Source organism: Abramis brama (assembly GCF_963993115.1).
Source record: "Abramis brama genome assembly, chromosome: 2".
Lineage (NCBI taxonomy): Eukaryota > Metazoa > Chordata > Actinopteri > Cypriniformes > Leuciscidae > Abramis > Abramis brama.
The window spans coordinates 34,404,095-34,430,554 of NC_139964.1; the positions used below are offsets into that span (position 1 = coordinate 34,404,095).

At 38.0% G+C, this 26,460-nt stretch overlaps 2 protein-coding genes across 4 annotated transcripts in view; one reads left to right on the forward strand and one right to left on the reverse strand.

Moving 5' to 3' along the window:
- ctnna2 (catenin (cadherin-associated protein), alpha 2) overlaps nt 1–26,460 on the forward strand; it is a 517,324-nt gene that overhangs the window by 450,438 nt on the left and 40,426 nt on the right. Inside the window, exon 1 of one of the 3 annotated variants that reach the window (XM_084103720.1) lies at nt 14,443–14,476. The exons of the other annotated variants lie outside the window; for them this stretch is intronic. The gene's annotated coding sequence lies outside the window, so the exon portion shown is untranslated. Of the gene's footprint in view, nt 1–14,442; nt 14,477–26,460 lie in introns of those variants that run through there. 3 annotated transcript variants of the gene reach the window in all.
- LOC311078121 (uncharacterized protein) lies at nt 15,011–18,589 on the reverse strand. Its single transcript, XM_084106807.1, has 5 exons — nt 17,759–18,589; nt 17,179–17,387; nt 16,895–17,028; nt 16,482–16,555; nt 15,011–15,601 (listed from the first exon to the last, which is right to left on the reverse strand). Exons 2-5 carry the CDS (start codon nt 17,181–17,183, stop codon nt 15,446–15,448), a joined length of 369 nt encoding a protein of 122 aa, XP_083962933.1. The 5' UTR covers nt 17,184–17,387; nt 17,759–18,589; the 3' UTR covers nt 15,011–15,445.

The following is a 26,460-nucleotide window of genomic DNA, read 5'->3' on the forward strand; positions in this document are numbered from 1 at the left end:
CCCAGGCTAGGGGTCGGCAACTTTTTTGTTATAAAGTGCCATTTTTAAGTTTCCTTATTTATCACTAGCCACGTTTCCACTGTCGGGCCAGTGCGAGCCAGAGCTTTAAACGAGCCGTGCCGGGCTAATAGCCTCGGGCCAGTAGCACTGGGTTCAAAATCTGTTGCGTTTCCACTGTCGGGCCAGAACCTCCACAGCGCTTCACTAAAACATGCCCGTTACACGCCTCTCTGGAACAACGTCACACTAACCCATCTTTTCACCAACAAATGGAAGTTTTATCAGAAAACTAATCAGAAATAAATCACTGGAAACAGCGTGATCGCAAAACAGACATGATTAAAGCGACCGTTTGCTGGCATTTTCGTTGTTTACTTGAATATTTAAAACCCAAGACTCGATGTTTTACCACATATTTACAATAAAAAGTGATACATTGATCATAATGAATTAATTTGTGTCAAAATTGCACATTAGTCACACAGAAATAAAGTGGTTTACCGTTAGGTCTATTTCACGAAGGAAAGAGGATACACTTACTTATTCAATCGAGGCTGTTTCTGTTTATTTGGTAGTTACAGGACATATTTACATCACATTTAGAAAGAATGATAATTTCTACAATTTTGCCACCAAAAATACGACCTGATGAGCTTTAGCACTCTCTCCCAGTACAGTTATATTTTCATTCAGAGAAACAGAGGAAGCTCCCGAAAAGAAAGTTGCTTTATTTTATGATAGTCCGGTATAAAAAGACGAGATGTAGACTACTGACAGATAAAATAAAAACAGCATTGTGATAGCCTTTATGATTTGTCTGATTTCTTCAAGCGTTCATATTTACCATGTTTACTATGGTAATGGTTAGTGTGCATAGTCTTTTGCATCGCGTATAAATATTTCTACCTTATACGTTGATCAGAATCCACATCGGATCACAAACATAAGGCATTCAAACATGAAAGTGAGTTTTGAGGTAAATTATTTTAAAAGTATTTAATACTGACAGCACGCCCGGCTCTGGCCCGACAGTGGAAACACGGCTACTGTGCCACAACCCATATATACCCCCCATAATGGCTAACATAGAAATAGTACAGAAATTTAAATATTTCTCATGAAATTAGTTTTAGATTTGTCATCTTTGTTTTCAGGCTTAAATTTGATTTTTCAGAACAGATTTTACACCTGGTCATTCATGTGTTTTATTCATGACTTCTTTGCTATCCGTTTTGTTAAAAGTGTTCCACTTACACTTGGCAACATAACTGCATCTCCACACGCAAATCTAATAAAAATGGAATCTTTGATTCCCAGGCTATATGCAAAATCGCGTCAATGAAAGCAAGATATGAGCTGCATTTTATTTATCATTAGCTAGTTTCAAGAGTGGCATCAGCACTGGTAATATAATTTAGTGTCACTATTTTAATGAAGACAACTGTGTGTTGTGTTGAGCTTCAGGATGTGAGCTGAACTTTGTTTCATTTGCGGCAGTTTGCACGTCGGCTTGCTGAAGAGATGCTCAGCCATATCTGTCATATCTGTAAACCGGGGGCCATTATAACGCGCTCTTGCACGAACATTTTTTACCATTTTGGCAGGAGTAAAATTTAAATCTACTGTATGTGACTTCAACAAGCAGATGCATTTTGTTCAGTTTCATCTAGAATATGAAAAGTGTCCTCTCACATGCATCACAGTCATTTTAATATGTATGGAATGTTAAATAAGGACTTTCTATACTTGGTTTAAATTTAAAGCATTAACTATTTACAGCGGAACAAGGTGTAAGCTGTCAGTCGGTAACTTGTATGCGCTGATACGCAGTGGTCGCACTAATGTTTTGTTAGCTGCACGCTTTCATTTACTTGCACAGTTTAATTCTCACACTTTAATATTTATAGTTATTTATAGTACACTTTATAGTATTTATAATTCCTAATAAAACAAGCTGTTACTATGAGGAATTATTACATCAAAATGTAGATCTATATGCAGGTGGGAGAAAGGCTACTCTGAATGAAATACATAGTGTACACATCTCTCGCGTTTGCTGCGTGTCAGCGATTAACCCTTACATTTACATTTACATTTTACATTTAGTCATTTAGCTGACGCTTTTGTCCAAAGCGACTTACAAATTAGGACCAAATTAAGCGAGTCATCGTGAAGAGGCAAAACCAACGCAAAAAGTGCTCAAAATACAAAGTGCAGGCATTGCTCAGAGTAGCATAAGCCAGATAAGGGAAAAGGAAAGATTTTTTTTTTTTTTTTTAATGAGATTAAGTGCTCACAGAAGAGATGAGTTTTCAGTTGTCTTTTGAATGTTGTCAGGGATTCTGCATTCTGGATGAGGGTGGGGAGATCATTCCACCAGCATGGAACCATGAATGAGAATGTTCTGGAGAGTGATTTTTTGGCTATCTGTGATGGTACCATGAGTCGTTGCTCGTTGACCGATCGTAGATGTAGACTCGTAGGAGTGAGTGAAAGTAGGAGGGAGCTGAGCCTGTGATAGATCTGTAAGCAAGCGTCAATGTCTTGAACTTGATGCGAGCAGCGAGTGGTAGCCAGTGCAGAGAGATGAACAGAGGAGTGACGTGGGCCCTTTTGGGCTCGTTGTAGACAAGACGAGCTGCAGCGTTCTGAATAATTTGTGGAGGTTTAGTTGTGCATGATGGAAGTCCAGCCAGAAGAGCATTGCAGTAATCAAGCCTAGATATGACCAGGGCCTGGACGAGAAGTTGTGTTGCATGTTCAGTTAGGAAAGGCCTGATCTTCCTGATGTTGTGCAGTGCAAACCGGCATGATCGAGTGGTCTTTGTAATTTGGTCTGTGAAGGTCAGCTGGTCATCAAATATTACTCCAAGATTTCTGACCGACCTTGATGGGGTGATTGATGATGAATCTAGCTGGATAGTGAAGTCGTGCTGTAGAGACGGATTGGCAGGGAGGCATAGAAGCTCAGTCTTTGCCAGGTTGAGCTGCAGGTGATGTTCCTTCATCCATGCCGAGATGTCCGTCAGACAGCTTGAGATCCGTGCAGCTACTGTGGGATCATCTGTTTGAAATGAGTGGAAGAGCTGTGTGTCATCAGCATAGCAATGGTAAGAGAAACCATGTGCCTGTATGATGTGTCCCAGTGATGTGGTGTAAATGGAGAAGAGGAGGGGTCCAAGAACTGAGCTCTGAGGTTGCCGACCCCTGGCCTAGGCTATTAAGTTTAATTAGGCTATCTTGACTCTGTAGGCTATTTTTCATTATAAATGTAAAATATTAGGCTATGTACCGACATGGATCAATTTTAGATTTCATTGGTTTTTTGTAGATATAGCTGATGACACACTAACGAAAAAGCCAAGGATTGACTTTACGGAATGGGAGGAGGATACAATAATTGTGGATGAAGTACAGGAGTATTCCTCTACAAACTTCCATACAGACGGATCAGCAGAGGAAAATCTACTTTTCTTTTGGGAGAAACAAGGCCAGTCATTCCCACGACTACAGCACCTTGCCAAGAGAATTTTATGTATTCCAGCAACAAGTGCTGCGAGCGAGCACTCCTTCAGTGCAGCAGGGCACGTTATAGAGGCCAGGCACTCTCGCCTGAATCCTATTTTGCCAGAATTTGTTTGTCGCGACTGTGATGGCGTATTTCATTATAATTCAAGTTTGTGGGGATGATCTAAAGTCCATGGGCTATTTGGGGCATAGACTTTTTATTCAACTGTTTGCCAAAACATAGGCGGCTATAGGCCTATTCCTACTACATTAGGATATTTATTTATTTATTTGAATATTTTTTTCCTGCCTGTTGTTTATTTAAAATAGGCATTGCCTGATAGAGATATCAATAAAGGTTCATCTGCAACCCCTCTCACTCGCACACACACACACTAAAGGTAACAAAAAGTTTAAATTAAGTAGCCTATGGTAGCCTACCAGCATTTGTTCCTCTCCAGTGTGCAATAAGAAACTAGAATACAGTGCAAGTTGACCGATGATTGATCTCCCATGTCACGTCTCGTTGCAACACCTGGTAGGCCACTAAGCAAACCTGCAAGCTATGAGCCCAGCTGTCAGTATTGGAGGAGGCCTAAACATCTCGTAGATGAGACTGCCTGGGTTATTTTGTTTCGATATTAGTTATATTTTAAAACAGCCAGTCAATAGGCGCGTTTCCATTACAGATTTGCGCAAACTTTTGCGTTTTTTTCTAAATGTCGACAAAAAACTATCGCGAAATGACGGCGTTTCCATTAACCGATGTTATGCGACTAAAACTTAATTTTTTCCTCTCGCGATAAGTAAAATCATTCCAAAAGCCATGGCAACGGACGTTGGTAGGTTTATGTATATCCCAGCCACTGCATTGCCATTATTATTAATCGAAGGAGATGTATGTGTGTTTTCCAAGCATTAATGGTAAGGAACGACCCTTATTATACTTGTGAGCGGCACATATGAGGTGTTTCTGGGTGTTTCACCCTCATATCTGCTTCGAGGTCTTAATTGTGGCATTTATTTGAGGTTTAGAATCCATTATTCCTGTAATTCTTTTGTCTTATATGAATTTAATAAAGAACTCTGTCTCGTATTCTGTCTAAACATACCGCGTCGTCTACGTCAGGTGACCTGTAAATGCGCAAAAACTGTTTCCATTGCAGTTTTGCGAAATATTTCTTTTTCAAATTGCCTGAAAAACCACCTCATGTGAGCATAAAAACTTTTTTGCGATAAATGGAGTTTTTTTTTTTAAATTGACGTGTTTCCATTGGGCGTATTTTCAATTTAGCAATTTCAATTTGCGCAATTTGAAGGGTAATGGAAATGCGTCTATTGTAGCCTACCACTCAGGGAATAGGCATTTAAAAGAAGGCATCCAGATTATGGAGTGATATTACTCAGAAATGACATCGGGCAATGGCAGCGCGAGATGTTCAGAAGAATGCAAGAGCTAAACTTCTACAAGCTCAATAACATTCACAGCAAATAAAGAAAGTAAGAAAAATAGTCGGAAAACAATGCCCATTAATTAGATGTGCAAGGCAAGCAGGCAAGTTTTCGGGTTGTTATGGACAATTAAAAATGTGATCATGCACGTTGCACTGTTGTGCAGTGGACTTTCAGCGAATTTCGGAATGAATAAAGTTGGCATTTCTTTAATATCGAGGCTCCATAGTTTGTTTCTTTTATGATTGTTAGGCCTGCTGGTATAAAATGAATTGCACTGTCTGTCTGAAAAAGACGCGCTCTCTTCCCATGCAGTCAAAATTAACGGGAATCTACAGAACAGGCTCGTCCTAGCAGTGCGTAGAGTTAATTAGCCTATAATGTGAATGACTTGTTCTTTTTGCAAAAAAATAAAGTGCAATAGGCATTCATTAGTAGAAAGCTAAATATCAGCATGTTGAAATTATGTGCCAAATTGCGTTTTTTATTACAATTATAAAATTGTACAATAGCCTGGTCAGGTAAGGTCAGGTTTGCCGATGTGCGTTTTATTTAGGCTATTTATTTATTTTTGTCCCTGTGCGCCGATCAGAGACGGAGTTCACTGCTGATATTCTGGGGATACAACATAGCCAATACGCTGATTTCACGCAGCAGCCATTTTGAAATCGAAAGTGAGGCTTCGGTGGGAAGAACCCCGGAAGTAAAGATAAACAACAATGCCTTTGGACTACCAACCTGAAGCTGCTGCCGCGATGTACACTATTGGATGTTAATATCCAATATAGGATATGTATATAGTTCATTCCTGCTTCTTTTTTTACTTTCTGAATTATATTTTAAAAAAAAATATATATATATATATATATATTATGAAATATATATATATGAAAGAAATGTATGTACAGTTTTAGAATTGACACAACATCATTAAACACAACAATACGCCATCGCATTCACGACTCTCCTGTGATTATAGGCGACACTTCCGGTTTTCTTCCCACCGGAGCCTCGCTTTCGATTTCAAAATAACGGCTGCGTGAAATCAGCGTATAGGCTATACTAGTAGATACTTTAGCCCAGGGGTGCCCAACCCTGCTCCTGCCGATCGACTGTCCTGCAGAGTTTATCTCCAACCCTAATCAAACACACCTGAAGCAACCAATTAAGGTCTTCAGGATCACATGAAAAGTAAAGGCAGGTGTGTTTGCCTTAGGGTTGGAGATGAACTGTGCAGGACAGTCGATCGGCAGGAGCAGGTTGGGCACCCCTGCTTTAGCCTTTAAATATCTTTGCTGCATTGGATCAGTATCCTTTCTAGAACAGGTAAGAGCTTTCTCGCGTCAGCAGCGCCTTGCATCGCCTTGCATAGCCCTTAAAACAATCAGCGGATGGCGGGCGGGTGTGGCTTTGAAAGTCATGAGGGTGATTTTTTTACTATTTCTTCAACTATTCCTTCTTCCTGCAGTTACACATCTGCTATTTTCCAACATTTTTTTGCTCTTAAAATTTTATATTGCTGTACTTTTATTGTTGGATCCTTTATGAAAATGTTTTCTCATTTGTTAGTCGCTTTGTATAAAAGCATCTGCAAAATGATTAAATGTAAATGGCTCAGCATGTACACATGAATATATCTGTGCGCGCAGGTATACACTTCTTGTCAGGCAAACAGCTCTCATCTACCATCAGTGGGAATGGGCTTTCATTTCAGATTGCTTCTAATATTCACACGCTTTTTTGATAACCAGTGGGATGGTGAGTGTAGGGCTTATTTTGTCTGTGTGTGCAATGTTAAAACAGTTCAGAAACACGGCCTGTAACTCTTACACAGTGTCTCTGTGGGGCAGCCTAAGCGGCTTATATTAATGGGACAGGATCAATGTGAAACCCTCAATGGTGGTGGTAGTCTCATCAAGCCCCATTGTTTCAGTAGTGGCTGAAGAGTGGCATAACACAGCCAGGTTCTGAGGTCTATGACCATCAGGGAGGGAAAGAGACCTGTGTGAGTCTGTGCTGCTTATTGGATGGTTATTAACTGATGATGGAGAAAAGGTGGGGGAATGGCAGAGAAACGGCATTCCTACTGTTTTCCAGAGTATTCTACTGGGAGTCATATGGCTTAGAGACTCTTAATGGTTGCTTGTGGCAGATTGCATCCTCTTACTGTGGCTTCTTTATCTTTTTATTCTTATGCATTTCTCTTTCTCACGTACTCTGCACTATGTGTTGCACTGCTGATAAAATGAAGCAGAAATGAATGCAGCAAAATAAAAAAAAGCAAAGAAATGAAGTTGTAAGTGGTCAGAAGCCAAAGAACGTAAAAAAAAAAAAAAAAATGTTTCCATGGAGAATAATCCTAATACGATGCGCATTGCTGCATGCTGCCAATTACCCAGACTGCCGTTTTTTATTCTAGTGTCGTAGACAGTCTTCGCCCAGTTACTGTTGTTGAAGTTTGTAGCTGCTTACTTTTCCACTTCTGACATGTAAGGACTCTATACAATAATGGACTTTTTTAGACTCATGACCTCCAAAGCTATCTAGACACATTATAAGACAGAACAGTTGTCTGTGTACAGTATACCGTATATACTACCATTCAAGGTTTAGGGTCAGTAGTATTTTATAATGATCATGTGACACTGAAGACTGGAGTAATGATGTTGAAAACTCAGCTTTGCCATCACAATAATAATAATAATAATAATAATAATAATAATAATTTTCAAGTGGAAGTTTTTTTTCTGAATTTGAAATATTACTGGAATATAATCTTGACAAATAAATTCATTGGTTTCTGTCTTTTCCTTTTAAAATGTATGATGTATAGCTGGCTGGCTGTTACCAGTATGGCTGCCAAGTTACACTTTAAAAACCATGATTCTTTTTTCTAGTCATAGACCTAGATAGTTTGGCATGTTTTATTTTTCTTCAACACTTCTTAATCATGTAGAGGTCCCAACTGATGTGGCAGAGAGGCACAGCGGAGCTGAGGGTCGGTTTGAAGAGTGATGGTTTCCACCATGTATCCACTATGAGTCCAAGAGTGTGTTAACCTTTAGAGAATGCAGCCCATGAGGAAATGGAACTTTACTTCCGTTGGGTGCATCTCATCATAGGGCAGACTCTACCTTTGCCCTTAATTTACTATTGGCTTGTCACTTTTTTCACCCCTTGCTCCTTGTCACTCACTACTGGTATATGAAAGTGTGTTTTTCTATTATTCTCTGTTTATTTTAGTGTGTTTCTCTGAAAGAAGCAATAGTCTTTGTGTCTTCTGTCCTCTGCTGGTGTCCTAATCACTTCATTTGTTTAGTAATGCTGCTCCCTGCACGGTTGCTTCAGCAACCCTTTACTTTGTATCTGAGAGAAGCAGATGGCTTTCTTCATTTTCTGCAGCTCCCTTCTCTTACACAATAGCAACAACAGCAACAAAAAACCTTATGAAGCTTTATGGAGATGCCATCTTTAATGCAGTAGGCATATTTGCGTGTGTGCTCGTGTCTGAGATGGATAATGTGTCTTACTAAGAGACACCAGCATCATGGACTATTAGAGTTCAAAGGCTTGTGGTTCTCCTGAAACAAGATTAATTATGTTCTTCGCCATAATGGAATTCTCATGTTTCCTGCCCACAAAAAAATGGGGGAGAGCTAAATCAAAGCATTAATGAGTTAAGATGAATAAAACATAGCTAAATGTAAGCATGGACAACTTTAATTTCAGTTTTCTTTTTCTTTTAAGAGCTCAGTCTATTAGAATAAACGGAAATAGCTATTTATGGTCACAGGACATATTTATGGCCCATTTCCACCCCACTTGCTGATGCAGTACAAATGACTGTGGATATTAAATGGAGATATTGCAAAATGGAAGAATTGTATTCACATTCTTATCATAATATGTCTAAAAGTGCTGACAGGAACAGGAAGTCAGATATTGACGCTTGCTAAATAGGGTTAAATATGTTTTGTAATAATTTCAGTGAGAATCTCAGATGCTGGATGTCTAAATGACAAATGAGTCACAAAGAGTCCTTTTTAATGAACGGGTGATGAAAAGCACTTGATTTTTTTTTTTTTTTTTTTTGTGAGATAGGTTTGACCAAGTGCAGATAGGAAATGTTTGAAAACGATCTCTGAAATTTCATTCTCTAGAGGCTAAAAAAACCCAAAAAAAACATCTATTTACTTTGCAGAAGTGAACGCATAGTTTTGCTCAGCCCTATCACTGTAGGCTACATGCAGTGAAAATGTCTTAATAACCAAGGTTCGTCCAGACGGGCATTTAAATTTGAAATCCAATTAGAAGTATGAAGGAACTTATGGGTATTTTATGCCATATAAAAGAAAGCAAAAAGTTATTCTTGAAAATATTCTAGAAGTAATAGTAATAGTAATGTCTGTGCAAATACATCTACTGATGCTACTGGACACATCTTCAGTGATGTTCCTGGAATCATTGGGTGTTTCGGGTCTTTCAACATCATACACCCTCATCCAGGCGACCCAGCTGTGGCTGATCAGACCCCAGCTTGTGTCCAGTTGGCAAATCTAGCTACCCTGCCCCCATGGATCTCCTCTCTTGAGCCATAGCCATCTTGAGGCTTTCTCTGCCGCTTCAGTGGTATTTCCGATGGCTCTTCTCCTTCTCACTCCATCAATGCCTAACAGACTGAAGGCTCTGGACAGGGATCGGGCTATAAAGCCCCTGCATCCTACCTCTATTGGTAGACACCTTGCTCTCCATCCGGCTTGTCGACACTCGCTGACCAGTCCCTCGTACTTGGCGAGCTTCCTCTCAAAGGCCTCTTCCAAGCGATCTTCCCAAGGGATTGTAAGCTCCAACCGAACCACTTGTTTGGTGGACTCAGACAAGAGAACGACATCTGGTCTTAAGGTGGTGGTCTCAACGTGGTTGGGGAACTTGAGTTGCTGCTCCAACAGCTGCCAGTCCCACGCAGTGGCCAGGATACCTGCAGATGTTTTTGCAGCTGGTTTTGGCTGCTCTCCAGCTCTGATGAAGGTGATGGCTTGCTTGGAGGGGCGGGAGCGCTTGACCCACTTGACTCCTGTAGCAATGGCTTTAGCGATGGCCTTCAGCACCTTGTCATGCCTCCACCATAATAGTAATAGTAATAGTGTTGAATTTATACAACAAAATCCACAGCTCTTACATTGGCTTCTGAAGTAAGAAAAAAATTAAATCTGAACAAAGAAAGACTAGTGTAGCATATATCAAAATCCCTCCTCCTAGAATTTATGAGTCTCACCAACTGTACCAAAAGCTACAAATATTGCATATCAGCTGATTATTTTACAGTCATCTGAAGTTTTTTTTTTTTTTTTTTTTTTTTTTCAGCAACTGCACATTTCATCTACAGGATGAAATCAATAAAGGAGGGAGACATACTCTATAATACAAAGAAAAGAAAGGTGGCATGCACTACACAAAGCAAAATGTTCAAAACTTACAATCTGACTCAGTGTTCTTAATAGTGAAGTAACTGCAATTAAAAGCACAATAACAATAAATTAGATGCGCAATCAATATTTCACAGTAAAAGAAAAGCACCTTTCAAATATTTAGTTGGGGAGCCTTGGCGATCCAGGGTAAATGCTAATTTGATGTCCATGTAATTGACTAATTGGATGAAACAGTGTTGATGTATTGCTATGTTAGCTCTTATTAGATCTCTGAGCTCATTTGAGATTGTTCTGTATATATCTGTCTAAGCAAATGTATTGTTCCAAAATCTAGCAAGCTGCCCACTAAGACAGTTTCTTTTAAGGAATCATATAGGCGCACTTTTCAGAAGAAGACTGTTCCAAACACCTGGTGTTATTTGTGTTTCCACCTAAGATACTGACACTGACTGATTTATATATATATATATATATATATATATATATATATATATTTTTTTTTTTTTTTTTTTTTATGTGTATTTTTAATTACATATGTTACATACATACATATTTACATACATATTTTTAATTACAAATATTTACATAAATACTTATGTGTATTTTTAATTACTTCAGTGTATTTTTAATTACACTGAAGTACAATTATTGACATTTTTCTCATATACTATATATATATATATATATATATATATAGTATATAGTATATGAGAAAAATGTCAATAATTGTACTTCAGTGTAATTAAAAATTGATTATATTACTTTAACATCTCTCTGTGTGATGTATTTTTAATCTTATTAGAGCACTGCAGTTAGCTTAGCAACATATGAATGTCAAACTCTATTGAAATCAACTGTAAGTCGATTCTCCTGTGCAGAAGACTTTTTGGGTGGTGTGCCTGTGAAGAGGATTCCAAATCGGTCACTTAGGACACATAGGGTGCTGCCATGTAGCAGCTCGCCATGGTTTTGGAATGGAGCTAAAATAGGCTGAAAAAAAAAAGCCAGTGCAAAAATGAATGTCAGAACTTCCTAATTAATGTCATTAAAAAAATCAGCTTTTTAGAACATTCATATCCATGGCAACTGTCTAACATGCATTTCTATGCTTTCAGTCTCTCCCTGCCCTTTCATTTTCTCACACCCACCCCCTTGTTCACACCACCTCCTAATGGACAATGTGTGAATGTAAAGTACATCCGTTGACGTGTAACATTAGCAATTTCCAAACACAATCTGGTAAATCTGCTCTGATTTAAAATCGCTGTGCCTTAATGTGCTTCTTAGAAACCTACTCTTACAATCCTGATAGTATGTACTTTTTTAAAAGAAATTAAATAACCAGGAAAAGCATAATAAAACAATCCAGTCATGGTTAATGTATGTTAATATACTGACACCTTTTACTGGAAGTTAGTGAAGGCGAAAAATAGAGATCGTTCTTGTTATTGTAACAAGCAACTTGTCTTCTCAATAAACCCTTTTGATTGAGGTGCTGATTTTAAATCAAAACTGCTAACTCATTGGGGAGCCATGCAGCTTTGTTATGAATAAGCTCTCCAGAAATTATTGAGGAAATAAAGTAACCTGCTCCCCTGGTACAAATCATTGTCCATGTCCATTAATCAAGAAAAGGCACGGCATCTAGCGTGACCGAGCGTGCAGCTGTAGATCAAAAGGCATGAACAAAGGAGACACAAAGGAGTGAGGGACTCAAATTGGCTGTGAGAGTCTTGAGATGATCAATACATTAGGGATATCAGCGATGCCTTTGGCTTCAAACTCAAGCAAGCCCCGCTGCGCAAACATGCAAAGATTGAGAGAGGACATCGCCCATTAGCTGTGAAGATTGATAACATCTCATCATGTTATTTGTCGATGGAGATAGATAAATATTCAGCTGCTGTTTACTATGCTGTCGATTGTGGGGTGGCGCATTGGTAACATTTGAAAATAATCAGTCAATTTCACAAGCGACACCATCTCTAAGTTGGTGGATCGTGGGAAAATAGATTGCATTTGATTTAATCATAAATATGTATCCCTTTCCTTAACCTTTCTGAGACCATATTTGGTCATTTTATATTTGTTCATCTACTGCAGATCTCAATTCTGTTGTTAGACAGGCAAATATTGAGCCAAAAATGTGACAGGTTTTCTATTTGATATTAAAACACATTTCTGAAACTATAGATGAAAAAGAAATATGATGCTGTGCTGTATTACTAATATTACTATATGTTTTTGAATTATATTAAGGTTATATGTGTAGTATGTGAATGTAAGGTCACTGTAATCTATTTAACTGACCCTTACCTGGTCTGTCTGATTATGCTCACAAAAATATCTATCATAGCAATAAGGTTAGTAATGACCATGAATGTTAGCGCTTGAATATGGAACAGTGTAGCAATGCTAAAGGAGTTTGTTCTTTTCATGGAAATGCTGGAACAGTGTGTGAGAAGCATGAACCTCCCAAGTCTACTGCAGGTGAGGAGATCAGTAATTGCCTTTCTTCACACTGGCAGCACACAAACACACACTCACACAGGTCTCTTTGCAGCTCATCCAGAAAGAGCTGTTGAGAGACAGCCAGCAGTTGATTGGCACCGTCTCAGTCTCAAACTTTGCTCGTTTTTCACACTCAGGTAGAAAAGAGGAGCTATCCCAAAACCTGCAACTGCCACAGTTTACCCAAGAAAAAAAAAAAAAAAAAAAAAAAAACCCTGCAAGATATCTTTCTGTTTTCGCTTCAGCAAGCCTATACCCCTCAAATCCTCATCTGAGAGCTTTCACATTGCCTGGGTCTGAAATGCAGTTTATCAGAAGGCTATCTCTGGCCCCCTTTACTCTATGCGTTTCGTATCTGGATAGTGTCTGGATATTTTTGGATAGATTGCGTTTACACCTTGCATTCCGATGCATTTCCAATGTGACTGTAAAGATGATTCAAAGTGCTTATTGCTATTTTGACAGGTATCAGCAGTAGCTGGTCTGTTGTGTTTCTATAATACCGTAAAGGATTTGCAGATGTGGATTAGAAGTGAAGATAATGTTGGCAAATTACATTTTAAAAGTGCCCCTGTGAAAATAAGAAAAGAAAAGAAACATGAGTGAGGTTTTGGGGAGATTCCAAGCATTTTCCATTGGAATAATTCATGGGATATTGTTCATTACGTGGGGTGAGAGGATTGTAAGATAATGCGAGAGAAGAATATAAAGAAAAAGCCAAGAACCCACAACACAGTATTGGTAGGAATAAACCTTACTTCGTGCCCTGTTTTCGGTTGTTGACTATTTCTTTATTTTCTGCTCCTGCAATGTGAAAAATACATATATTAATATAAGTCTTTCCTGGTATATAACATTTACTCCTGGGTTTTAATATGGTCCAGTGCTATGCTATTGTGATCTGATCACTGAATTCACAAGCCAATACCAAATGTAAAGGGGTCCCTCCCCCCTCTCTCCCTCCCTCCCCCCTCTCTCCCTCCCTCCCTCCTCTCTCCCTCCCTCCCTCCTCTCTCCTCTCTCCCTCCCTCCTCTCTCCCTCCCTCCTCTCTCCCTCCCTCTCTCCCTCTCTCCCTCTCTCCCTCTCTCCCTCCCTCCTCTCTCCCTCTCTCCCTCTCTCCCTCCCTCCCTCTCTCCCTCCCTCCCTCCCTCCCTCTACATGCTGGGAATGTTGGGGTGCGTGTGAGGGTGCTCACGAGGAGAGGACGATTGATTGTGGGTTTTTTTTTTTCTGCCTATACTTTGCTATATTGTCCTTTTCTTTTTTTTTTTCTTCCGTTTTCTAAGTTTATGAATGTTTTTTTGTTTTTGTTTTTTTAAATACCATTAGATATTGGACATAGACATGCCCTGAAGAAGGCCCCATGCCGCTACGCGTGGGCATTTTAAAGTTGTCCGTTTAGGACATGTCATTTTTTTAATAAAGACATTTTAACTAAGGAGTGCCTCGGTTACCAGAGATTTTTTCTCCACACTGCACCATTAGATATTTTTTTTGTGAGTTTTTGAGGCGGCATCAGGATGGCATCTATCCCTGTGGGGGCAGCGTCACAGGTGTCGCTCCGCCATGGAATCAGGTGTGTATCGGCTAAGGGTGTCTCTACTGAAGATGTGTTGCTGGCAATCGGGGAAAAAGTTGGGTATGAAAACACAAAGGGAACAGAACAACCAATAAACAAAGTTATGAACTCACAAAGACTGAACTAGACACAGGGCTTAAATACACAGGCAAACAAGCTTAACAAGATAACAAGGGGGCGTCGCTAATCAGAAACACCTGGGGAGACTAATAAACCACACTGTAAAAAAAAAAAAAGTTGACTTAACTTAAAATTTCGAGGCAACTTGCTGCATGGCTTTTTTGAGTTTACTCAACTTTTAAATCAAGTAGTTCACTTAACTCAATTCACTAAGTAAAGTCACATTTCTCCCAACTTAAGATCTTTTGTTCAGCTGATTCAGTTTTTGTAGTTAAAAAAAATTAGAAAATTATAAAATTTCAACTTTTAATGTTATTTTCACATTACTTAATAAAGTATGTTCGGTTGACTACATTTTTTTTAAATCAACATTATTACAAGGTTAAAAAATAAAGCTAAAACTACAGGCTTGATATTTTGGTCCAGGTTTTATTTTACATCAGCAGCAACACATTGGTGTGGAAATGGAAACAATGTTTAACACTTAAGCCATACTCATTATCATTAAAAAAGTAAAGAGTACATTAACACATTTAAAGAGTACATTAAATGTACACGAGTTTAAAGAGTACATTAACACATTCAGTAGTTCTCACATTCAAATGGTCTTAAATACTTTAAAAGTTCTATCTTTTAAATGTTTAACATTTTAAATTGTTAACACTGAAAATGTTACAAAATGAGCAGATTTATAAGTGCAAGTTAACGTTTGTGTTGAAAGTGCTGAAACAGTTGCACAATGTTTATCACAGCCTCAAGTTGATCCAAACAGCTCACAAATGCAACGTCACAGTTATAGCTTAGTTTTTAGGGACTGTATCCTAGCAGAGCAATGAGTGGCCATCTTCATGAACACCTTCTCAAAATGTATTTCAGTTGCTTTGGGTACTCAAAATCCAAGGCAAACAAAAGGCCAAACAGGTATGCAAGTGCATCATCTTCAATCACCACAAGGATTCCCACCTTCATCCCTCTGGTCTGTCTGTCCTCTGGAGTCTTGTCCTAATAATAAAGAATAAATCAATATCACTTGACACTAACCTCAAAAACAAACAACAAAAAAAGATACATTAAGGAACCATAAAGTAATCCTATACAATGTGCTCATAAGTTTGCATCCCACTTGCAGAATCTCCAAGTAAATGCACTCAAATACGCACAAATAACAATTGTCTTGTTTTCAATTTAGTACTGCCCTGAATAAGCTATTTCACATAGAAGTATAAAAACTTAGCCTGGGAAAACCTTGACAAACTTTGAGATTTGCTCTGCAAGTCAGTCTGGCCAAGAGCCCATTCAAGCCCATTTCCAATTTTTCCAAATAGAGGCACCAATCACAAATGTTGAAGCAGGCTTTACACGATGACGATCGCTCTGATTGGTTTTAGGTCTATCCAATTGCGTCCAGAGGCATTTGAGCGATGTCCGTTGGTGACGCCCCTTTGGAAATGGGCTGTGAATGAACCTTCCCCAGACCCACTCTCAGATACAACGAAGGTTTACAATTGGCTAGCAAATATTATACTATCTGTTACTGTTCATTGATTCATTCATTGATCCAGTTGTTTGTTTGTTCATTCAGTCGTTTGCTCATTTTGTTCAATAGAAGGTTTTGGTGTCAACCAGACTAATAAAAACTATAAGATGGTATAAATCTTAGTAAATGATAATGATCTGGCCTAAAATTTAAAACATGTTAACATGTTGCATACCCAATCATTGACTAAATCATGTTGTACTTGCAAAAAAATACTTTGAATCAAATCAATGAATCATCAAAACAATCTGTTTGCTGTTAACACAAAAATTCACATTCCTTTTAGTCACACATGGTCATTTGGTAAGATGTTGTATATCTGTTGAAGTAATGAAACATACTCACCAGGCATGAATCTTCACTGAGAAACATGGGAGACCTTCCAGGACAGTTGCTTTCTGAGTCACAATATTTGTGGTCTAAAAAAAAAATGGGTACAAAATACAACAACAAATTTCGTTAATGCACAGTTATTAATTTAAATTTGTTATGAGTTTGCATGTATGTTTGAAGTCATAGAGCCTCTGCTAATGAGCCACCTAATCAGATGTCAGATGTGCTGAATAGGAAATCAGTATTGTATGCAGTATTCTAAGTTCAGGACCAAAATCAGTCTAATCAGCCAGTGTAAACTTGGCATACATTGTCATATTCCTTCAAAAATATCTTCAGAAAGTGTTCTTTATATAATAGCAAACAGCTCTGATAAATTTGTTTTTAAAACTATCTTTGACACATGATGTTTATCAGCAAGTTACCTGCTGAACAAGCTTTTTGAGATGATCTTCCATTTCTGTTCCAAATGCCCCCTTTCTTGCTCTGCGTAGCTCGAGGAGTTGCGTAGTGTGCTGGTGTGTTGATGCTCTGAATGTCTCGTGGAGGTCCACAATAACTGGTGATAGAAATAAAACAGGTCTTGGTTGTAACATTGTTTAACTGGCTTCACATGGCTTACAACAGACATTTACAAGCAACACAACAATAACCTGTATTAAAGATAATCTACAGCCAATTAATTTAATTTCAGTCTTCTTTATTTTACCTCATTTGGAAGAAATGGGGCAGGCCATCGTTCAAGCACTTCAGATACCATTGGCACTACTTCCACAATTGTCAGAGGGAGAAAGTCAAGCTCATTTTCTGATTGATGAACACTATATTTGTGGTTTTCTTCTTCATTTCCTCCATTCCTTTTCCAGAGAATAATCAGACTGGCCTTTAGGGATGATCCTGTCATCTCCTCCTCTTTTCCTGTTGAAAAAAAGTTACATATTGCACCTTTAAATACATGCACACACATCCATGAGCTTGACTGAAATGTATTTTGCAATCCACAAACAACAGCATTTCAACTTGTGTCTGTGAAATTCAGAATTAAATAAATGTGCAGAGATTTGGACAAACATTGGCATGTTTGTGAATAGAAATATTCTATTTTGTATAAATGTATCACAATTTATGGTACTTTGAATTAGATCAAATTCATTGAAGACACAAGTTGAAATCAATGCATGTTTGTGGATTGCAAAATACATTTGCAAATTCGATCAAATTTATAGATTTTTCTGCATGTATTTGTTAATAATATCAAATCTAAATCAACTCCATAAAATTATACTTACTTTAAATTAGACGTTTGCAGTCTTGTCGACTCCGTCGAGTAAAGTTAAGTTAGTCTGGAAACACGTGAGAAAGCCGGAAGGGCACAGATAAAAAGCTCAGTCTGAAACATGAAATTCAAATATTAGACCACTGTAAAGGGTGTGTGAGTTTAAATTTAAGATGAAGAGTCGACTTCAAAATATGTCTTTGGTGTATTGCACAAATGAAATGTTACATAGTGCATTATAACGTCAAAGCTAGTTTAAAATAATAAGTGGCGATTTCGAACTTGTTCCTAACTTACTACGATTACACAGGTTATATTCTAAACAGTTTACATGCTGAATACTTAAGTTAGGAGACTTAACGTTAGTTAAGCTTGCTCGTGAAAAAAATGAATAGCCGTAACCAGGGCTCTGCGGTCAAGATGATACATGTACTTTTACAAACGACTTCAATATAAATACATATACTTACAGAAAATGATGGCTTTCGCGTTGTAAATAAGCTGAAGAAAGAAGAAACACGTTGGCTGTGAGTAGGTCCGTTACGGTCTCGCACGCAGATGCTTAAAATGGCTCCTTCGTCAAGTCTGTTCGTTGTTGGCGCGCTTCATTGCACATGCGCCAACTTCGTGGTCGTTACAATGCGCATGCTCCAACCTCCAACCCAACTTGCATGCTTGTTAACTTGCATTTACAAATCGATTTTACAATTAATACTAAGTTAGTCCAACAATTGTTGAAACAACGTCTTTTCACTGGTTAAGCCAACTTTTTTGCATTTAATTGTCCAGTTAACTTAAATATAATAATTAGTCTAACTTTTTGTGAGTTGGATTTTTTACAGTGCAGAAAAACTACAAAGGACTACAAAACATGGCACAGAACAGGAAATAACAAAAGTTCACACAAGACAAGGTGAACACAAGACAGGAATCATGACAATTACTACAGCATCCAGGATGAATAAAGCAGTGGTGTTTTTGTCGAGAAGGGAGACATAGTAAATCAGTTGATAAGCGACTGAATTGTGGTAAGTGGCGATTTTCTTATTATCTCACCGCTTGTTACTCCGACAACTGGAGTTACAATATCCAATGTGCCGCCTTTTATTCGAAATGACAAAATTGAGAAAGCTTTGACGCGATATGGAAAAATGGCTAGTGAGATTAAGATGATCCTGCTGGGGTGTAAAAAACGCTGCTCTAAAACACGTTATGTATTTCAGGCGGCGGGTGTTTATGTTCTTAAATGAACCAGAGTTGGATATTTCGTTCAGAGTCATGCATGAAGGGAAAGCATAATTTATTTACGCGAACACTGGTATGCAGCTACGGTTAGTGTTGAAAGGGTTTCTAATGAAAATTCTGAAATGTCTAATTCTGGTGAAATGTGTACTGATGCTGATTTGGGGATGAGAGATGATGATGCTTTCTCTGATGTATCTGACATTGGATCACAGTGTGCAAGTGTTGACGATGTGTATACATTGCAAGATAAATAACTTCCTGGATGTGACCTTTGGTAGAACTAGTTAAAGGGGACCTATTATGCCCCTTTTCACAAGATGTAAAATAATTATCTGATGTCCCCAGAGTGTGTATGTGAAGTTTTAGCTCAAAATACCCAACAGAATTTTATTTACAGCACGTTTAAATCATCATTTTTTGGGTCTATGAAAAACGCACTGTTTTAATCCTTCTCCTTTAATGCTAATGAGCTGCTGGTTCACGTCACAGGGGGCGGAGCCTAAGCAGCCGCGATCAGAGTTAGAACAGGGAAGATGATAATAATAAAACAGACAGTCACAGTAATGGTGTTCATTTCGACCATAAAAATGCCTATAGAGTCAGAGAATATATGCTGTATGGAGTTGGAAAAGGTATAGTTTAGTTTAATTACGATTATAACCTATTTGGCATTGCTTGTATACACTATTAATGCAAGCCTACTGTAGGACTCTGTCTGACGATCTAATTGTCTGAATGATGACACAAAATATACTGATTAGTTTAATAAAGTTTACTGTATGTCACACAAAAGATGAAGCATCAGTTTTTCTTCAGAAAATCACTGTTAGAGCTGAGTAAACAGTATAAGAAGTGCATAAGTAACTTACATAAATTTCTGTAGAGTTTTTACAGAGTTTTTTAAAACAAAATGAATCCACCTCGTCTTCAGTGGCTGGCAGATTTCAAGAGTAAATAAAGAGAGCTATGTGAATGAATACATCCAGCTACAACACCTTCAACGCTTGGGAGATGCTTCGACGCTTCTCGTGAGTGCATTGCTGCAGCAATGGCTGATGTGCACAACTCGCAGTGAACTCGATCAGGGCGGGTCTAAGTTATATCGGCGGTGTCAGTCAACACTCGGGGGCGGGGCCTGTGGCTTTAGTGATGTCACTAAAGCCACATTCTGAAAACGGGTCGTTTGGAGAGACTGCTTTTGATTTATGGAGATTAAAAAAAAAGGAGTGAGTGGATTTGTATCACTGCATTTATTTACTGCACTGCATTTATTCCACACATTTATGTCCAAACACCATACAAAAGTGAATTTTGCATAATAGGTCCCCTTTAAAGATTTTTTTCCTGATGAAAATAAATTCATTCATACAGTGAAATTGTTGCAGAGAAATGTTAGCTATGAGGCTTTAAGTAAACAAAAAAGGTTCAGGTTGAAGAAGATGTTAACGAAGCTAAGGCCGGCGACACACTAGCTGCGTGGCGTGAGCGTCTCAGCTGCGTGGCGTGTCCGTTTTTATTTCGGCTCCCATGTTAACAGGTTAGAGCTTGCACACTGCCACACGTGCATGCTAGAAATAGAACCGACGCCTATTTTCCACACGACACGCAAGCGTGTTGGAAGCGTTTCCAGACAAAATAGAATAGGAAAAGATGTTTATATGTCATTTTGACACAAATACATATTAATACATGACATTTTGATGTTTGAAAGTCTCTAGGTTTTGACATAAAAGCAGATATAAATGTAATAAAAAAAAAAGATCGATTTTCAAATATTGCCACGCAGCCAGTGTGTCGCCGGCCTAAGAAGGGATAAAGCGAATGCTTCACACAACAAATCAAATGTTTAAGTCACACGGGGTGAATATTTCTCTTTGCTTTTTTGTTCTTTTTTCTATCCTCTATATTTTCTTTCTTCTATGGAGCTGTTGAGGGTGGGCTCTTCAAATATGGATGGAGGTAGAGATGGTAATATAATTAGCAATGGTATCAGAGTTATTTAGTATTTAAAAAAATAAATGTAGCTTTCTTACAAGAAACACACACTAGTTTAGATAATGCATCTGAATGGAGTAGATGGTGGGAAGGAAAAAGTGTTTTAAGTCATGGGACAAATGCAAGTGCTGGCATAGCCATTTTATTTTCTAAAGAAATTAATGTTAATAGTTTGGTTGTCGAAGAAATTATAAAAGGGAGAATATTGCTGTTAAAAATGGAATATGAAGGATCTGTACTGCAGTTTGATTCTGATTTGTACTGATAAATGTAAATGCACCCAATAATGGACCTGAGCGTGTGAGGTATTTTTTTTTTAAAGTTAAGGAGTGCTATTCAGAATTTTTTTTGACAATTGACAATGACAATGACAATCATTGGAGGTGACTGGAATTGCACTATTGATTTTATTATGGATAGAAATGGAGAAGAACCCCATCATGTGTTGTATTGTAAAAATAAAAAAAATTAAAAGAGTTTGAATTAGGCTAATATATATATTTGGAGAAGAAGAAACACGGGAATTAAACAGTATGCCTGGCTCAAAGCATCTAACAATAGGGTTAGTGGAGCTAGATTAGATAGATTTTATATAGGTAGAGAATGGAACAATAAAATTACAGATGTTTCTATTTTACCCGTTGGGTTTTCAGATCACCATTTGATATTATTTGCTTTGAATATGAAAAGAACTTCATAACCAAATTATTTTTGGCATTTTAATACTAAACTATTGCAGGATGCTTTATTTTGTGAGAAATTTTAATTTATTTTGGAATGACTGGAAGTTAAAAAAGGTTTCTTTTGAAAATTTGCTTATGTGGTGGGAGGTTGGTAAAGCAAACATACGAATATTTTGTCAAAATTATAGTTATAGCTCAATCACATTCTAGTTCTATGGTGAAAGCAGCGATACAAAAACTTCAAAGGGATATACAAGCTTTGGAGAATATTCTTGTGATGAATAATAATGATGGAAAGATAAAAAATTAACATTTGAATAAAAAGAAAGAACTTGGTTCATTATTACAATAACAAGTGATGGGAGAGTTAATAAGAGCAATAATTTGTTCCATTAAAGACATGGATGCTCCTTCCTCATATTTTTTTAATCTTGAAAAGAAAAGTGTTCAACAAAAGCAAATGTATCATCTTCGGCGGCCTGATGGGGTCATAACTTCTGACCCAGTGGAAATAAGGAAACTGGCAGTTAAGTTTTATACGGACTTGTATGATGTTGAGACTTGTGATCTTGAATGTGATTTGCTGACTGATCTACCGAAGCTGACAAATTAACAGAAAGAATCGTTGGATGGACAAATTACTTTTCAGGAGATCACTGGGGCAATGAGACAGTTATCAAATGGCCGTTCTCCAGGAATTGGTGGTTTGCCAGCAGAGTTTTATCAGACATTTTGGAATGTACTAGGAAATGACTTGTATGAAGTTTTATTGGAAAGTATAAGGAATAAGCTACTTTCTGTAAGTTGTCGAAGAGCAGTCCTTTCTTTGCTCCCTAAAAATGGGGATTTGTACCTTCTAAAGAACTGGAGACCTGTCTCTTTACTGTGCATGGACTATAAAATACTTTCAAAATGTTTAACAAATAGGTTGAAACATGTTTTGGAATTATTAGTTCACAGAGATCAAACATATTGTATTCCTTATAGGTCAATTATGGATAATCTTTTGTTAAGAGATGTCATTGATTTTAATCAATTCAGTAATGTTGACCTGGGTGTGCTTTCGTTAGACCAAGAAAAAGCTTTCGATAGAGTCAATCATACATATCTTTTTTAGGTTTTCAAAAAAATTGGGTTTGGGAAGAATTTTAGATCATTATTCAACTGCTATATACTGAAGTTTTTGTGATTGCCAAAGCTGGTGGAGGATTGAATGCACCAATACCTGTGTTAAAAGGGATTAGGCAAGGCTGTCCACTGTCTGGACAATTATATAGCCTTGTTTTTGAGCCATTGTTGTGCAGGCTAAGAAGGGATCTCAATGGAATTAATGTCATGCATGGAATCTCGATATCAGCTTATGCTGATGATGTTATTGTTTTTAATTCAAATCAAAATGATGTTAATATTTTAACTGAAACAATGGAAAATTATGAAAAGGCACCATCAGCAAGGGTAAATTGGGGAAAAATTGAGGGACTTATTATTGGTCAGTGGAAAACTTGGGAAGGACCTCCAAAATTACCTGGTGGGTTGTCGTGGGAAAGAGATGGGCTGAAAATGCTAGTGGTTTTTTGTTTTGTTTTTGTTTTTGTGTGGAAATAAACGATTTCAGAATAAAAATTGGAGGGAATGCTGGTAAAGGTGTCTGCCCGATTGTTTAAATGGAAATCGCTATTACCATTGATGTCAGAGGAAGAGTTCTGGTTGTGAATAATCTGGCTGCCTCAACTTTATGGCATAGACTCATTATAATGGAACCACCTGAAGAATTGATTTGCAAAATACAGAGGACATTTGTGGAGTTGTTTTGGAGTGGAGAACATTGGATTCGAGCAGCAGCACTCTACCTTCCCATTTACGAGGGAGGTCAAGGTCTGGTGGATGTGCGGCGTAAGATCTGTGCTTTTAGAATACAAGCAGCACAGAGATTCCTGTATTATAAGGACTTAACTTGGACTGAGACTGCAAAAATTATCCTACAAAAAGCAGGTGACAGACTTCTGTTTTTAATGGAACTGGATAAAGTGAACTTGTCTGAGGTTACACCTTTTTACCGGTCAATGTTGCAGTCTTGGAGAACTGTTTTTAAAAGTGGAAAGAGATGTTGATGAATCTGGGAGTTGGATACGAGAGGAATGTTTGTTTTTCTACCCAATGATTCAGACAAGATTTTTGTCATCTATAAAGCATGCGTGTATGTTTACAAAGACATGGCATTATGAAGCTGGGGCAACTTTTAAATAATGACCGATGGGGATCTGTCGAAACCTAGAAAGAAGTAACAGGATTAAAGTCCTTGCGCTTGACGGAAAGCTGGTGGAAGAAATTGTTAATGCATTACCAAGTGGCTATAGGAAAAATATTGCACAAGGATTTCCATCAGACATAAGCAATGAGCTGGACTTTCCAAAAATAAGAGTTGCTGCTGTCGTCGGCGAAAGACAAGAGGATGAATGAGCAGGTTCAATTTTGTCTTTTAAAACTCCACAGCTGGACTTGTTTGAAACGACATCAAAGAAAGCCATATAACACTGCAGTTAAAGTTTTGCATCAAGTTTCACTCGGAGGACAAAAGTTCTCAAGGTGGCCAGTTTTGATGAAGCCAGAATTTCTTGTAAGAGATAGATGGAGAACTCTGTATAAACCTATAGAGAAAAGAACAGCGGATCTTCAATGTAGAATTATTCATCGTGCAATAGCTACAGACAAACATGTGCCGCACCTGAACCCAGCAGTAGGGGTGGGATGTAGGTTTTGGGGAGAAGAAGAGAATTAGAACATTTGTTTTTAAAATGTAAAAGATTGGAAGGTCTTTTTGATGTTCTTAATGGATTGTTTCAAGCTTTTGGTGAAGAATTCTCAGAGGAAGTTTTTATAGGGGGTGTGAAATTGAAAATTTTCAAAATTTTTGAAAATTCAAAAAGAAGGAAGATGTGTCTGTTAAATTTTTTTAATAGGAACTGCGAAATTGGCAATATGGAAAACCAGGAAAAATCAAGGTTTACAGCTTAATAGTAAATAATACTGTTGAAGTGATGTTTATGAAATTAGTAGCTGGTAGACTAAAAATAGAATTTGCATACTATAGTCTTGTAAATAATGAGATGGGTTTCAGTGATCTGTGGTGCGTTAATGATGTTTTGTGTGTTGTTTCTGATGGACATCTGGTTTTGGAAATGTAATTTTTTGTATTATTATTTTAATTTTTGTCATATACTGTATAATGTGAAGTTGAAGATTATTAAGTGTGCTCTCTCTCTCTCTCTCTCTCTCTCTCTCTCTCTCTCTCTCTCTCTCTCTCTCTCTCTCTCTCTCTCTCTCTCTCTCTCTCTCTCTCTCTCTCTCTCTCTCTCTCTCTCTCTCTCTCTCTCTCTCTCTCTCTCTCTCTCTCTCTCTCTCTCTCTCTCTGTGTCTGTGTGTGTTGTTTTGGACTCGACAAGCATTCTCTCCATCCAAACACTTTTAAATGCATTGTTTATCTCCAAACAGTTTTAAATGGTGGCCCTGGAGTATTCTTAAATATACAGAGAAATTACAAAGAACAAGCTTGGCTCCATTTTCATAATTAGGCTTCGCTGCCAAGCACAACTGCTTGGCTTGCACCCTCACGAGAAGAGATCGATAGTTCAGTGAAAGCTGAAAGCTGCCTGCTTATACTTCGGGAAGTTGGGGAGGCACGCAGCCCCTTCCAAGTTTCTCAAGCTTTTTATGTTGAAGACCTATTATCTACTCCGATTTAAAGGCATGTCGGGATTTGAGTGCAAGATGTAAGAGTAACATCAATCAATCCAAATGTTCTCTGTGAGCGCATATGTCTGTGAAAGCTGACCCGTGATTGGAAGCGGAGCAGCCCACACACAGCCTTGAGCTGAAACAAGAAGTCACTTTTCCCACTGCGCAGAGATCTTTTGGTAATGATTTAGATATAGGACTTCAGTAGGGCATCTCTGAGTGCCACCATAGCTGGGTAGCAATGAACCACCTGGCCCACACCGCTCTATCACCCTCTCGGGCATCCATCCTTCTCAATTCTCCATCCATGAATACATCAGCGTCATCTGGATTGGTGGGCATCTCCGCCATTGCCCTCGGTGATTAAAGTCGCCACCCTTCCCCTTGCCTCTCCACTTGTACAAAGTCAAGCATGTCCACTCAGCTTTATGGATTGTTTATATTGCTTTCAATTACCTTCCCATGTCCCACACTGAAGTCAGTAAAGTTTTATATGCTGGAAATTACTCTCCAGGCACCCATCTCCACCATAACTGCCAGAACCCAGACAGAAGCTCTCCATGCCCTGGAAAATAAATCATATTTAGAATTCATCAAAATAATTTAGAGTTTATTAGGGTTTATATGCCAATCTGAGCAGTGCTTTGGGCCTTGACTCTTTATACCTAGCGGTCGCTTGTCAGTTGTTAAACTCATTAATAAAGCTAAAAATCACACAGCATTGCAACTAAATTAAATTTCACAGTGCCGGTTGTTCTCAGCGAAATGTGGCTCGGATGAACCCTTAAAATAGTCCTCTGAAATTGTTTGATGTTATCTTGGGTTGCTGTGCACTTGTGATATTTTCTTTAGATTCTGAAATGAAAGAGGCTAAATATAGCTATGTTTAATATTGGGATGATAGGAAATGTAGGCCTACTCAAAACACACACACACACACACACACAGAGAGAGAGAGAGAGATTAAAGAGTAAAAATAATATATATGTATTAAATAGTATAATATTTAAAAATGTATATAAAAAAAATGTAAGCTGCTTTTGCACTTATATAAGAC